At 35.5% G+C, this 16,616-nt stretch overlaps 1 protein-coding gene across 1 annotated transcript; it reads right to left on the bottom strand.

Annotated features, from left to right (window-relative positions):
• Positions 1-121: 121 nt before the first annotated feature.
• On the bottom strand, positions 122-15,303 carry wdfy1 (WD repeat and FYVE domain containing 1). The gene is made up of 12 exons (XM_067364734.1): positions 15,120-15,303; positions 12,238-12,305; positions 11,465-11,538; positions 10,051-10,105; positions 8,072-8,222; positions 7,532-7,644; positions 7,055-7,181; positions 5,880-5,985; positions 5,431-5,532; positions 5,188-5,318; positions 4,983-5,091; positions 122-3,358 (listed from the first exon to the last, which is right to left on the bottom strand). The coding sequence occupies exons 1-12, from the start codon at positions 15,254-15,256 to the stop codon at positions 3,299-3,301; spliced, it is 1,233 nt and encodes a 410-aa protein (XP_067220835.1). The 5' UTR covers positions 15,257-15,303; the 3' UTR covers positions 122-3,298.
• Positions 15,304-16,616: the final 1,313 nt, after the last annotated feature.

Raw genomic sequence — 16,616 nt, 5'->3', positions numbered from 1 at the left:
TTGACGCCCCATATGAATGCAGCGTTAAAGCTCCGCCCTCTTCTGGAAAGGGGGCTGGGAGCAGCAGCTCATTTGCATTTAAAGGGACACACAAAAACTGTGTTTTTGCTATAATAAATGATATGTGGGGTATTTAGAGCTGAAATAAGAAAAACTATATATCTTGCATGTGAGATACAGCTTAGAACTTTATTGTAATAATTTGTTCAATCTCTGGGCAGAAACTACCAGTCAGCATTAAGACTTGCGTCAGTTTTCATATTAGCAACAAAGAGATTTTCGTATGAAAAATACATATGTTTGAGCTTTCCAGCACAGAAGCTCAACTTTGTATACATAGAGAGAATAATACTTCATTACTGACTGAACTACTGAAGTAAAGCAAGTCTTAGAAAAAGAACATAGAAAAACAGGTCATTTAGAGTTATTTACAGTTTTAGAGTTTGAGAATTAGAAGCATGGTGAATTTTACAGTGTTTTCAATGTCTGAAGATAAAGAAAACAGTTTTCCAATTTTACTTGAACTGTGATCTCGGCAAAACGGCGTGACTCCCTGAAGTGTCAGTTTCAGTAAAATAGATGTTACAGGAATAGTTCACCCAAAAATGACAATTCTGTCATAATTTACTCAAGCTTAAATTGTTCTTCTGCTGAACACAAAAGAAGTTTTGAAGAATATGGGTAACCAAACAGTAGACGAACCCCACTGAAAAAAAAAAAAAAAAAAGAAATACTAGGGAAGTCAATGTTTTGTTACTGACATTCTTCAAAATATGTTCTTTTTTGTGTTAAGTAGAATACAGAAATTCATACAGCTAGGTTTGGGACAACTTAAGGTTGAGTAAATGAAAAAGTGGTTAAAATTTTCATTTTGGGGTGAACTGTCCCTTTAAGGACACAATAAGAACAATTCTAACCGAAAATGAAAGATGAGAAATTACAATCGTCGCCAGTATATTTCCAATTAAATGACACAAAAAGATGTCACACAACATACAAGATCTGCTTTCTGTGAAAACAACTCTTACATTCACATCCAGCTTGAATTTTACATGAAGCGAAAATGAGGAAAATCAGTTTATGAGTGGACATTATTTACAACACGCGGAATGAGACGTAGGCCAAATCAAAAGGAACGCCGTGAAGCAAGCGCTTTACACAGGCACAAATCAGCCATTTAATGCAAACATTCGCACAAACACCGTTTGTACCCTCAGATCATGAACACACACAGACTGTGCAATTCAGTGCAAGGAACAGAGAACTCATCAAGACAATGAGCGAAAGATAACGGAGGGAAACTCCAGACGTCACAGTAGAGTGAAAAAGAAAAAAAAAATGAAGATGAAGAGAGAGAAATATCGAAAGTAAGCCAGAAACAGCGCTGGTCAGTTATAATGTTTGTAAACAGGTTACTATCTTCTCAAAGGCCAGTGTTACCTTAGTTATGAGCTGTATGTAAATTTAAAACATCTAGAAGTTGCTTATAGCCGTACAGCGGCATAGCGTGAATCTGAAGCCATGTTGAAAGAAAAATAGGCCCTAATACGTACATTAAAGAAATAGTGCACAAAAAAAAAAAAAAAGAAGACAATTCTGTCATCATTTACTGACGTCGTTCCAAAACCTACTTTAGTGGAACATAAAAAAATGTTTACATTCCATTTGTGTCAGGAACAGAATGAAATGATAAAAATCCCGCGTCTCTCGAATCTCATTTGCATATCTATCGGCTAGGTTTGAAAAATACTACCGGTCGTCACGTTACTACGGAGCTCCTAAATTGACATGATAATAGAAAACATAATGAAATGGGAAGAAAAAATATGTCAATGTTTTTGCATTCTCTCGCAAATGATGTTTTTGTGTTCTCCTGACAAACTTTGCATTCGCTTACAAAAATGTTGTGTTCTTTGCGAGTGAATGCAAAGTTTCTCAGGGGAAACATTTTGCGAGCGCACACAAAGTTTTCTGGGAGAACGCAAAACATTTGCGAGAGAAGGCGAAAGCATTGCCAAATAATTTTTCCTCCTTCAATGGAAAAAAATATATGATATGGGAGCAAAAATTATATGTTTTTGCATTCTCTCGCAAAATATTTGCGTTCCACCGAAAAACTTTGCGTTCGCTCACAAAACTTTTGAGTTCTTTGCGAGCGAATGCTAAGTTTCTTGTCGGAACGCAAATGTTTTGTGAAGGAAATATATTTTTCTCATATCTTTGCCCATCACCATGTCCTTTTAGGGGCTCAGTTCGTACGCAATTGCAAAATGGCAACGTAGAATATGCAAAAGATTTTAATACTACTATGAAGAAAAACAAGTTAATTTTGTCAGAATATAGCACAATTAATATAACGCATAAATCGGAAAGACTACTTTTATTGTTCGTTTTTGGTTTTGGAAGCTATCATAAAGTTTCAGAAGAGTTATAGTGCACACATCGTATGGGCTCGTTTTATGATTTTTTTGAGCCCCAGTTCTCATTCATTTCTGTTGCATGGAAAGCGCAGCATCAACATTCTGCTAAATATCCAATTTTCTGTTCCACAGAAGAAAGTGAAACAGTTCTGAAAAGATACAAGGGTGAATAAATGTTGACAAAATTTAATTTTTGAGTTAACCATAATTTTAATTTGTCCCTAAACCACAGAGAAACGATGATTAGTGCTATAAATAGTGTTTAACAGCAGAACACTACAAACATCATGTACTAACTTAATGCGTTTAGTCATAAAATGCTCCATGGATTTAATATGCTACATTTAATTATCCTCACCTACCTGACCTGAACCCGTCTGTCTCGGAGTTTGAGCCTTATTGGGTTTCAGTGACAGTTTTTGGGGGAAAATGCAAGTTTGTATTAGAATTTATGCAAGTGGTAGTGGCACTCAAATTCAAAAAGTGGAAGAAAGATAAACAAGACAGATGGATAAATAAACAGGATGTTGGATGAAGGAAATGCTTCCTGTTTTTTTGAATGGTACTTATGAATAGAGGGACACACACACACATAGAGTGAAAGAGCGCAAATATTGTGCTTTTAAAAGTACCTTGAGTTCATGTTCACTCAAATCCAGGCCATCATATCTCATAAGAGACATGAATGCCTCCGATTCATAAATCAAGGACCATCCCAATAACACACACATATATTCACATACACCCTGTTGAACTGTCTGTTTTGCGTAGACTCCACAGCTGAAGGACGAGAGAGTTAGACAGGTAGGTGAGTGTTTCCATGATCCTCGACAGATATCGCTTGGTGGAGTGTGGGCGGGGCCTTCAGAAACAGCCAATCAGCGGGGAGAGAATCCCGCCGCTACACTGCTTCCCACCACCTGCGTCATGTCCCAGATCTGTTGACAGGCCGACCAAATGATTAGCAGGAGGACCAATCAGAGGTCTGGAGAAGACTTCATTCATCAAACACAATCAGAACCAATTTGTGTAAATTATACCTAAAACCATTCACACGTAACATGTACAAATGGGATTTATGTAATAGACCATAATAGACTAACAGTGTTATTTACGTATTATTTATATAATATTACAGCATTTCATATTTTGAATTAGCTTTTAGTTTAATATGTTTGTGTTAATTTAGTTTTATTTACGATTATAGCATTTATTAATATCTTGAATTAGCTTTTAGTTTAATTAGTTATTTTAGTATTATTTATATACAATTATAGCATTTATTAATATCTTGAATTAGCTTTTAGTTTAATTAGTTATTTTACTATTATTTATATACTATTTTAGTATTTATTAATATTTTGACAGCTATTTTTATGTTCAGTTTTAATTTTAATTTTAAAGTTTTAGTAATAATGTAGTTTTGTGCAGCACTTCAATTTAAACTATTACTATTATTTCAGTTAGTTGCCAAGAGAACATTTATTACATTTCATTACTTTTTTTTTTACTTTTTCATAAAATATTACTAATTTATTTACAGTTTTATAGTTTTATAATAACAACACTGCTTACTACATTGTTTTTTATTTAAAAAATTATATATATATATATATATATATATATATATATATATATATATATATATATATATATATATATATATATATATATATATATATATATACTTTTTTTTTTTTTTTTTTTTTTTTTTTTTTTACAAAATCATAGGTTAGATTACAGCACTAATATATATATATATATACACACACACACAGTTCTGGATATATAATTCTGGAAATATTACTTGCTGGACTCTTAAAAAAGTTTAATTAATTTGAATGATTTATTTGTTTTGAATGAATTCAAAAAATACTAGTTTTATTAATGGATGAATCTGTGTTTTTGAACAAATCTTTTGAATGAAAGATTCAATGACAAAAACACATTTTAATAGTCACTAGTCGCCACATAGTGGCTTAAGTTGTAAGCGATACAACTGTTATTTGAAGCGCCAAGTTAGTTTCCAAAGGCGGTTTGCTCTATTTTGATCGCTATCGTAGACATCAGTGTTTATATCCTAACTTTAATCTTTTATCTCAATACTTCTGTGATGTTGGTTTTGTGTTCAGCGGCAGCACAAACACAGATTTGAATGTTCCGGTATGATTTTGTCAATAGACATGAATCGCTGTCATTAATAAATAAGATTGTGTGGGTGTTTGAATCGAGATTGCAATCTTTTTATGATTAATCGTGCAGCTCTAATTCGGGTAGCAGATGTTTTAAAATCATAGCTAATATTTCTTATTTCATTTGTCACAGTGAAAAATTAGTTGAGTGGATTGCATTGTGGGATATCACGTTCCATGCAGTGTGATCTGGTTATATACTGCACAGTTTGTCAATGTAAGTCATCTTGATCAACAATGCATATTATTAAAAAATTTGTACATACAGTGTTAGTATAGATACGGCATACTGCAGAAATAACACATTGTGCTACTCCAAACACAGTGACTAAAACACTAGAATGAAAGAGATCAAGCATGAGTGTATGACCTTAACAACTCGATCACTTCCACATGTGACCATCAGCCCTCGGCTCGGGTCCATGTCCATGTGAGCGATGTTGTGTTTCCCTTCATGAAACGTAGCCAGAGGAGTCCGACTGCAACACGCAAATGTAAACACACAAGAATAAGAATCAAAAACAGGAAAGCAAGAGAGGGCAGAAAGAAGACAAACTAAAATAAAACAAACTCACTCCTCCTCTTTGATTGTGTCGTAGCAATCGTCACACATGCGCACCTGGAACTCAAAGCCCATGATGGGGTACGTGGAGCGCTTCGAACTACACTTCCCACAAATGGCCTTACCACACTTCCTGCAGTGATGCTGAGGACAGGATATGACACGGGCACTGAGACGCTTCATTAAGACAACTTAGATGTGCAGATGAACAACATGCAAAAGAAAAAGTTTTGGATCTTTATATTTTAAAAAGTACCTGTCGAAGCCCCAGGGTCTTAGTGTCCCACATCTGCTTTATATTCCAAAAAAACGGCTGTTCACATTTCTGACAGGAATCACTCTCCAGCCACTGCGGAGCCTGAAAGAGAGAAAGAGATACGTCTCCATGACATTTTGAGTCTGAGTTGCTTTCTGGTCACCATAGAGATGGATGCGACTTTTTAATGACTGACGCAGGGGTTGCCATGGCGACACCAAGAAAACTTCGTCACTGCTCCATGATTAGACACATGGCCATGAATTCATTCATGAATATGTTCTGATATCGGTGTTTGTGTCCAGTGTGTGTATTTAAACTCGCACTATATTAGTATTTATAAAACAGATTCCCTTCCAGGATGCTGATTGGTCAATACAGCGTTCCAGTCATGCTAAAACATGAAATAGTAACAGCTATGACATATACGGGCATTTTATGTCAAGTACCTCTTCTCGTGTTGTTTCCATGTTCCACACTGTTATTCCTCCGTCGGCAGAGCAGGACACCAGCTGATGGGTCAGAGGCAGATACCTCAACGCCTGGACCTTTTCACTGAGACACAGACAGAGACAAAATGATTATTCCTACATACACTACAGTTCAAAACCTTATTTTGTAAGTATCTATGAAATATACAGGACATAAATGTACAGTCAGACGGTCATTACAACAAATTAAACCCCATAACGGTCTCGTATCACTCTGAAGTGATTTATTTCGCGATAAGGAATCCATGTTCTCTCTTACATCTCTATGTTTGATTCTAGGGGCTCAGACGTGTCCAGACTGATATATTTTAGAAGAATTAGAAGAATGCACCTGCTCAAAGATTGTTAATGTAACTGAAACTCATGAAGATCATTCACTTTCAGTATTTTCTTTTAAAGAAATGGAACTGAAAATACTTCTCATTTCCCAATTTTGGTTTCTTATGCCATTCACAGGCTGTTATAGCGATGTTTCATTAGGGCTATTACTGTCAAGTGTGTGTGTGTGTGTGTGTACCTGGTATTTCCTACATTATGGGGACCAAATGTCCCCACAAGGATAGTAATACCAGTAGATTTTGACCTTATAGGGACATTTTTGGTCCTCATGAGGAAAACAGCTTATAAATCACACTAAATGTAGTGTTTTGAAAATTTAAAAATGCAGAATGTTTTCTGTTATGGGAAGGATTACTGTAGGAGGACAGAATATACAGTTTGTACAGTATAAAAACCATTAAGTCTATAGGAAGTCTCCATAAAACATGGAAACCTGTGTGTGTGTGTGTGTGTGTGTGTGTGTGTGTGTGTGTGTGTGTGTGTGTGTGTGTGTGTGTGTGTGTGTGTGTGTGTGTGTGTGTGTGTGTGTTTTTGTGACATATCAGGACACAAATTTGTATAATGACATGGGTATGACATAGGTATTATAAGGAGAGGGTGACTTATGAGGACATTACCCCATTTCCCCATTTCCCCATTTTCCAAAAGTCTTATAAATCATACAGAATGAGATTTTTTGAGAAAGTAAAAATGTGCACAGAAAATACAGTTTGTACAGTATAAAATCCATTACGTCTATGGAATGTCCCCACAATTCACAAAAACAAACATGTGTGTGTCTGTGTGTCTCTCACTGGTGTCCCTGCAGTAGTAATGTGCGTCCTTGTCTGCCACCAATGTCCCACATGATCACACTGTGATCAGACGCTCCAGAAAACAGCCACCTCTGAACCGGATCCCAATATAACGCAGCAACACTACCTACAGATACACACAGACAGACAGACAGAAGGGCGTTAAGGGAAAAGCTCAGTGCGAAATCAGTTCCTTTTCTTTCACAAAACTTTGAAACCAGTTACAAAAGGCACTAAGATGTATGTGTTTAGAAAAAGCAAACTATAGTTTGGAGACAAAAACTGTCCTCAAAAACGAGATAAATCTGACTACATTTCCCTTTTAGCCCTAAACTGCTAAATGTGGATTATAAATGCACTGATAGACTCCAAGTGAAATCGAAGAACAAAAAGTGAGTATATTGGGGTCTTATATATATATGTATATGCTGTCCTCATTCAGATAGCACAGTAAACATGTGTTTGTAGGTGTTTTACCTTCATGGCCCTTTAGTGTGGTGATGACAGAACATGACTGTTCATCCAGTTTCAGTAGAGTGATCTGCCCTGAATAATCTCCCACAAAGGCATGCTGGGTATCATTATCATATCTGTTTGTGTAGTCAAGAAAACAACACAGGACAGAGGAAATAATCCTAATAACAAAAACATTTATTTAAAGCAGTTTAGGACACTAAATAATTTGCCAGTCCATTAAAATTTATAATGAATCTATTTAATCAAAATGTCTCTGAAAGACATTCAGGCACTTGTTAACTAGACATCAATGAGCAGAACTATAGTTTCCACAAAAATATGAAGCAGCACAACAAATAAATGCACCTTGGGTAGCAGAAAATGTTTCAATATAATTAATAATAATATAAAATAATTATTAATAACATTTGATTACGTCACGTTACCTCCAACACAGCACACTACCACTACAGAAACCACTGCGATCCACAGAAATCACATGCATAAAATGTAAAAAAGCATTAGAAATATTTCTCAGGGAGAGACTGGAGTCAAGGATACTGTAAACAGGAAGCCCATGAGCCGAAGCTGTGGCGTCCCAGCATAGAGCCGCTCTGACTGCTCATCCAGCTGACGCTTTTATCATGACCCGTACTGATCACCCACTGACTCTCCAGAGAGAAGATGAGGTCCGACACACGGTTCTGATGGGCTGCACACACACACACACACACACACGGTGAGGATCACAGTTCAAAGGGTCTGAGACTACATGTGCGTCCCAGTTCATGTACTAATGCAGGATTCTATTGGATTTTGTAGTAGAAATATTGAGTAGAATGTTCATACTGAAAATTCCAAAAAGAACTTTAAATACCCATTTGATGCACTTAATTAACTGAAAAAAAAAACGAAGTATGGAATGTTGGGCACTTCATGCTCTTGACTGTCACAGCTTTAATTACGTAGTGGAGGGGGAGGGGCTATAACAGACGCTGATGTTGAATGACAAAATAACCTTATTAAAGTTCACACTAAACAGTTGAGCACAGAGTGTATAGTGTATAGTGCGTCATTTGGGACACAACATATGTTAGGAATGGAACACTAGCGTACTGCTCACTGTGTAGTATATACTTCCTACTAGGTTCTCTTTTAAATAGTATGTGAAAACTGTCTGCAGAATGCATGATGATAATGACATTTGCATTAGTTATTGTTACCGAAAACTACTAAAAACTGTTTTGTTAATAGAAATAAAGATGACATAAAATGAATAATAAAAAAAAGATGAAAAAAAAAGAAAAAAAAAAAAGAAAAAGAGAAACAATGCCTATCACAAAAAACAAACAAACACAAAATTATAACTGGAAATTAATAAAACCTAAAAAAATCTATATAAAACTAATATATATATATATATATATATAATAAAATCTAAATAAAACTAAAACTTAAAAATAAATTAAGCCTAAACAGTGATATAAAGAAAAAATAAAACTAATAAAAATGACAAAAGCCAAAAAAACTAATTAGCCTACAAAAGATAAAATGAAAACTGAAAATATAACAAATAAAATCTATTCCAAAATATTAATATTTGAGTTTTGCATGCATTTTTAGTTAATTTAAAATATATATTTAGTATTTTAATTTAATGTTTATTATTTAGTAATGATTTCAGGTCAAATGTCTTAACCTTTGGCAGTCCAATCAAAAATTTGTGACACTGGAAACAAGATGACGTTGAGCAAATTGCATTGTGGGATACAGTATTCCATGAACTATGCTCTGCTGAACTGCACATCATGTGGATTATTAAGATTCTGCACTCAAACACACACTTTTGTGATTTGATTCACGTCCCTAACCAGAGAGTATTGTGTGTGTTGAGATGTTTGTGAGATGATGTCATCATGTGATGATGTCATTGTGTGTCCTGGTAGAGTAACTAACAGTGTAACTGTGTTTGATCTGAAAGAAACATAACGCAGATCACAATAACAACTAATTCATTCAAATTAGGTCAACTAAAATATTATTAGCCAGAATACTGCCTGTCTCTCTCTCTCACACACACACACACACACACACACACACACACACACACACACACACACACACACACACACACACACACACACACACACACACACACACACACACACACACACACACACACACACAAACTTTCCTGGCATTGTCCGGTTTTCTCCAGACACATTTTCCAGAGCTGCTCTGACTCATCCAGTCATAATCATCTTGTGTGCGTGTGTCTAGTGTCTATTGAGAGCTCACATGGGAGTCTTAGCCCCAGGGCATGCTGGGAAAGAACAAATTATCCTCAAGTGATTGGGTGGGCCAAAGGAAAGTAGTGTAGTGTGTGTGTTTTTCTCTCTCAAGGAAACACACTCAGGGGACAGAGAGCACATGTGCCGCACAAACACACTTCAGCGCTCTGCTGGAAGGGAAATCCAGCCCATCATCTAAAGTGTGTGAGAGAAGTCTAATGGAAATAATGCATAAGTGTCTGTTTTTACCTGGGTATGTTTTCACATGGTTCATTTTGTTGAAATCCTCTGAGATGAGGAACTCCTGTGAAACACAGAAGAAAGAACATTACAGAAAAACTGCATGAATTACTCAACAGGTTAACCACTTACTCAACCTCATGTGACTACAAACCCAGATGACATTCATATTTTTGTGAAACACAAACCGAGAGCTTTCCCATACAGTGATCGGGACACTCAAGACCCAAATAAGGACAAAAAAGCACCATTTATGCATTTATTTCAAGTCTTCTGATTACTTACATGGTGTTTTTGTCCACAGTACCTTTATAAACTATACTTCAGAAGTTTATTTTTAAGAAATTAATATTTTTATTCAGCAAGTAGGCAATGAATTGATCAAAAGTGACAGTAAAGACATTTATAATGTTACAAAAGTTCCTATTTCAAATAAATGCTGTTGTCAGCTTCTATTCATCAAAGAATCAAGAAAGAAATGCAACCATTTCTGCCAAAATTTGATTTCTGAAGGATCATGTGACACTGAAGACTGGAGTAATGATGCTGAAAATGCAGCTTTGATCACAGGAATAAATTACATTTTACAATATATCATATCTTATTTTAAACTGCAATAATATTTTATAATATTGCTGTATTTACTGTATTTTTGATCAAATAAATGCAGCCTTAGTTATACCTAATTATTATTATTTTTTTTTAAATTGTATGTAAAAAGGGCAGTGTGAATGTTCAGCAAAACATCTCTTTTTGTTCTCCACAGAAAACCATACAGGTTGGGAACAACATGAAGGCAAGAAAATGATCTGAAAATGTTTGTGGCTTTTGGGCTCTACTAGAGTAGGTTTTCATGCCTGAATGCTCATAAAACACATTATTTTTCCCATATTCTCCATTGTTGCAGCTCCTCTCTTCACAGTCTGTCAGTAACGCTCTGTTTAGTTCCTGTCTCTATGAAGCCCCTCTTTCAGAAAAGCACAGTTTGCTCTGATTGGTCGGCAGTGCGTTGTGATTGGTCGAGCACTTTGAATGTGTTTTTGTAACATAACAGTTTCAACACACTACTAACTAACTCAACCAGGCTCCGCCCTTTTATTCTGCATATGCCTTTGGCGGGAATTATTTAAATGAGGAATATTGTGGCGTGTTTATTCCTGGAAGAAACTCGAGACTAAAATGGAGGCGTTTCAGGGAGTTCAGAAACAGTGACCCTGATATAGAGAGTAACTCCTGCTGGAGGAACTTTCATGCTCAAACAGCAACATTACACACTAAAGACAGATGAACATGGGAAAAAGCATAATAAACCCCCTTTAATACACAAATACACAGAGCTGCCCTGAGTACAAGTGTATGAAGAGACATAATCTTCACCATTTGAAAACACTTCAGCCCTCAGGGGCGATACAGTGACACTTACCACAACAGCTCCATTGTCCTGTCCTATGAAGATCCGCCTGCTCTCATGATGATATGACATACAGGAGCACGGAGCTGGACAGAAACAGAAACACTTGACCCACTTCCTCTGAGATTTCTGCTGGTGTCAATTCTGTGCTACTACTGGAACTAAATAACACCATTTCTGAACGGTGTTATTTAAATAAAAATATTAAAAAACGTTTTGTTAACTGAAATAAAGCTAAAATAAAAGAACACATATCAGATGAAAAACATTAGCCTAAATGAAGATGAGAAATGTTGCCTTCAGCTACAGGAAATAAATGAGCTGAAGTGCTACAATTACCAAAACTGAAACTGAAATAAAAATACATTAAAGCTAAAATAACAGTATCTGAAGCATTTTTCTCCTACTACTTTTTCTCAACTTATTTTTCTCAAACACAGATCCCGGTGGAATTGGACATGTCAATCAGCTCAAACAAAAAGAGCAATGATGCTCTTACTGGTGAATGTACAGTATGTGAGATATAAAGGGGATGGTATGGTTGCTATGGTAACAGACCGAGTTACCATAGCAACCATACCATTGCACGTGAAGACTGTGTGTTAAAAATGTATCTTTTGCTTAATTTACTTCACAACTGATGATGCTCATTCACGTCAAACCTGATCTCGCCATATTCGAGATCCCATTCACTTTCATTGAGTAGAAAAGTACAGCGTGAACATTATGCTAAACATATTAGGAACAACTTAAGAGTGAGTCAATGATGAAATAATGACACTCACAGGACACAGTGTGGTAGATGCTGGGCCAGTACTGTCCACTGTCCCGCTTCAGCCAAACTCGAATCGTCCTGAAATAAACACAAACAACATTCTGTAGTTTAACAATATAAACTGAATTAATGAATGAAATGTTCAAGGTGTCTGAATACACTTTGGTTTGACTGTGTGTGTGTTATATATATTTTATTGTGGCCAGCCTAAGGCACACCTGTGCAATAATCATGCTGTCTAATCAGCATCTTGATATGAGATGGATGGATTATCTCGGCAAAGGAGATTTATAATTTTGTTCAGAGTATTATATATATATATATACAGCTATGGAAAAAATTAAGAGACCACTCCTAGTTCAGAAATCAATGTTAAGCTGTCAAATCGATTAAGCGCATCTAACATAAAATATTTCACACATCGAACTTAAATATTTATATGAAGACTTCAGATGCAAAACGTCCATTTGACGTTTCTCTTTAAAATTATTTTAAAAATTTTGTCAGGCTCATATGTATAGGTTTCTTCCTTAGTACCGGTACTTGTGATTGGGCTGACGCTGGGATTTAGTGGACTTGAAGTGAAAGTATTTGATGAATGTATACTATATGTGGAGACCATTCTTACTTTAATATAACAAAAAAACAAAACAAAAATAACCAACCCTCTGAAGTGTGATGGTCATGCATACGTGTCGCCGGAGCAGCTGAACTCTCAGTTCATTTAGTTTCAATTCCTGCTAAAATCTCAAGCGTATCATATGTTTGTGCATCTGCTCTTAGAGAGATAATCAGGACATGATCACACATGTACCTCCACTAACACGGTTTTGCCTTACCAAAATGCTTTAAACTGCTCTGAATCAATTAAAACTCTTTTCTGGACCAAAACATTTTCTAACAAATTGAACTCTTGAGCTCCTCTCTTGCTGATCGATCATTTTTAAGCATTTAAAAAGATGTAAATCCCATTTTACAAGGATGTCATTGTTTTAAAACATTAAGACGAGTCTGTTGAAATGCATGGCGAAATCAGATATGATTTCAAGTCTTGCAGAAACAAAGCAAGCACTGATGTGCTCATCCTGAGAGGAACTTAACCAACGTCACTGCTCAAAGAAAATGGCTTTTACACTGACAAATATTCAAAACCCCTCTAACACTATTAAAAAAGGCTGTTTAAAACCAGCCAAGCTTACCAACTTAGGCTGGTTTAAAGGGTTGGTTCACCCAAAAATGAAAATTCTGTCATTAATTACTCACCCTCATGCCGTTCCACACCCGTAAGACCTTCATTAATCTTCCAAACACAAATTAATATATTTTTGTTGAAATCTGATGAGGCCTCCATAGGGAGCATTGACATTTCCTCTCTCAAGATCCATTAGTGTACTAAAAACATATTTAAATCAGTTCATGTGAGTACAGTGGTTCAATATTAATATTATAAAGTGACGAGAATATTTTTGCTGCGCCAAAAAAACAAAATAACGACTTATATAGTGATGACTGACTTCAAAACACTGCTTCATGAAGCTTCGGAGCATAACGAATCAGCGTATCGAATCAGCGGTTTGGAGCGCCAAAGTCACGTGATTTCAGCAGTTTGGCTGTTTGACACGCAATCCGAATCATAATTCGATACACTGATTCATTTGTGCTCCGAAGCTTCATGAAGCAGTGTTTTGAAATCAGCCATCACTATATAAGTCATTATTTATTTATTTATTTTGGCACACCAAAAATATTCTCGTCGCTTTATAATATTAATATTGAACCACTGTACTCACATGAACTGATTTAAATATGTTTTTAGTACATTAATGGATCTTGAGAGAGGAAATGTCATTGCTCCCTATGCAGGCCTCATCAGATTTCAACAAAAATATCTTAATTTGTGTTTGGAAGATTAATGAAGGTCTTACGGGTGTGGAACGGCATGAGGGTAGGTAATTAATGACAGAATTTTCATTTTTGGGTGAACTAACCCTTTAAGTTGCATTTTCCAGCAGGTTTTCCTCATATAAATCATATGAAAAACACAAATATTATCCAAAGACATTTAAATGGAGCACAATATCTATGTAAACAAGTAAAACGTGTCCAAATTACCATGGTAATCAGCTTTTATGCCAAGATAATTCATTAATATGGGATGTCCTTGACAGTAAATCAGTCATTTTAAATAAATTTTTGATGATAACGGTGTATATATCAAGCTACCACAACAATAACTACAATAATCTATAGTAGTAATAAATAATACATTAGTATTTTAGCCTGTAATCTATCATATCATACTTGATATAAGTGCAAAAGACATAATTATGACATACTAAGTCATACTAAGTCATAGATGAAAAGTCTTAGAAAGTCTTTTTGTCATAATTTAAACTTTTCATCTCATAAATATGACAGAATTTCGACTTTTTATGTCATAATGTCTTACAAAAGTTGCTTTAATATACTAGAATTATTGATAGTGTAAACCCAACATAAATGAACAAGATCTTCAAACACTGAGAAGCTTAAAGAATCATTCTGCTTTTGATTTGTGGTCACATGATAACAGTTATGGTAAATACACACTTACCACAGTTTTACTGTAGTAACAATGTTGACTATGGGAAGCAATGAATGTTAAAGTAATTCATAATTCATCCTCAAATCTGAAGTTTTCAAGCAACAATCTAGCTTGTGAAGTTCTGTTCAAAACAGTGTCATGATGTATCATGGAAATACCCTATATAAACATGGTAATCCTTTAGTACCATGGTATTACCGTGGCACCACCATAGTAACACTTGTACGATGTAAACAAATAAACAGATAAATAAACCAAGTGTTGATTTCAGCGTTGTCATCATGTGTTCGTGTAAACACCGGCTGTACCTGTCCTCGCTGACCGTGATAACGCCATCCTCTTTCGGGATCAGCACGGCCGTGTTCACGCTGTCGCTGTGGCCCTCGATCTTGTTCAGCAGGACGGGTCTGGAGCTCTGAGGCCTCGAGTGGATCTCCGCCGCCATGGCTGTTTTTCCCTTGATTCCCCCCGTGTGATGATGATTCCTCCTCTCGAGTCAGCTGAGCGTTGAGGAAGTTCAACCGAAACAGCGCGAGGCACCGTAACGCTCCGTGAAAACGCGCCTGTAAAAATACAAACAACTACTTTGTAATATTGTGTATGATTAAATTATTTATAAATTAACAATTATATACGAATACTTGTTTATTATATAATTCGCGTATACAAATTATTATTAAGTATTCGTTTTATTATAATAACGTATATCGCGTGATATTTAAAGGGACAGTTCACCCAAAAATGAAAATTGTGTCATAATTTACTCACCTTTAAGTTGTTCCAAACCCGAATGAATTTCTTTCTTCTGCTGAGCACAAAATATATTTTGAAGAATGTCGGTAACCAAACAGTTGATGGACCCCGCTGACTTCCATAGTATTTTTTTTTTCTTACTATGGAAGTCAATGGAGCTCAACTATTTGGTTACTGACATTCTCCAAAAATGGGTGAACTATCCCTTTAACACTGTATTACACTATTTTAAATTATCATATTAAAGGGTTAGTTCACCCAAAAATGAATATTCTGTCATTCATTATGCCGTTCCTCACCCATAAGACCTTCATAAATCTTCGGAACACAAATTAAGATATTTTTGTTGAAATCCGATGGCTCAGTGAGCCCTCCATAACCAGCAATGACATTTCCTCTCTCAAGATCTAAAGGTACTAAAAACATATTTAAATCAGTTCATGTGAGTACAGTGGTTCAATATTAATATTATAAAGCCACAAGAATATTTTTGGTGCACCAAAAAAAAAAAAAAAATAACGACTTATATAGTGATGGCTGATTTCAAAACACTGCTTAATGAAGCTTCGGAGCACAAATTAATCAGTGTGTCGAATCATGATTCGGATTGCTTGTCAAACTGGCAACGGCTGAAATCACGTGACTTTGGCGCTCCGAACAGCTGATTCGATACGCTGATTCATTATGCTCCGAAGCTTCATGAAGCAGTGTTTTGAAATCGGCCATCAAAATATAAGTCATTATTTTGTTTTTTTGGCACACCAAAAATATTCTCGTCGCTTTATAATATTAATATTGAACCACTGTACTCACATGAACTGATTTAAACATGTTTTTAGTACATTAATGGATCTTGAGAGAGGAAATTTCATTGCTGGCTATGCAGGCCTCACTGAGCCATCGGATTTCAACTAAAATATCTTATTTACAAATTATTTTTTAGATAATTTTATGTATTAAAGCCTAACATCAATATAGGCTAAATATATATATATATATATTTATTTGTTCTGAACATTATCACTGTTTATTTGCCTTGCCATTGATAGTAT

The sequence above is a fragment of the Chanodichthys erythropterus genome, chromosome 17 (genome assembly GCF_024489055.1).
Source record: "Chanodichthys erythropterus isolate Z2021 chromosome 17, ASM2448905v1, whole genome shotgun sequence".
NCBI classification, from domain to species: domain Eukaryota; kingdom Metazoa; phylum Chordata; class Actinopteri; order Cypriniformes; family Xenocyprididae; genus Chanodichthys; species Chanodichthys erythropterus.
This window is presented reverse-complemented; position numbering and strand designations above follow the sequence as displayed.

Bases quoted from the DNA above. Each gene is read 5' to 3' on its own strand.
- wdfy1 (XM_067364734.1), bottom strand. From the start codon at position 15,256: ATGGCGGCGGAGATCCACTCGAGGCCTCAGAGCTCCAGACCCGTCCTG. The intron at 7,645-8,071 runs GTATCCTTGACT...CTACACAAACAG, and splicing joins TCATGGGCTTCCTGTTTACA to ATATGATAATGATACCCAGC. The intron at 5,986-7,054 runs GTGAGAGACACA...TCTGTGTCTCAG, and splicing joins TTACTACTGCAGGGACACCA to TGAAAAGGTCCAGGCGTTGA.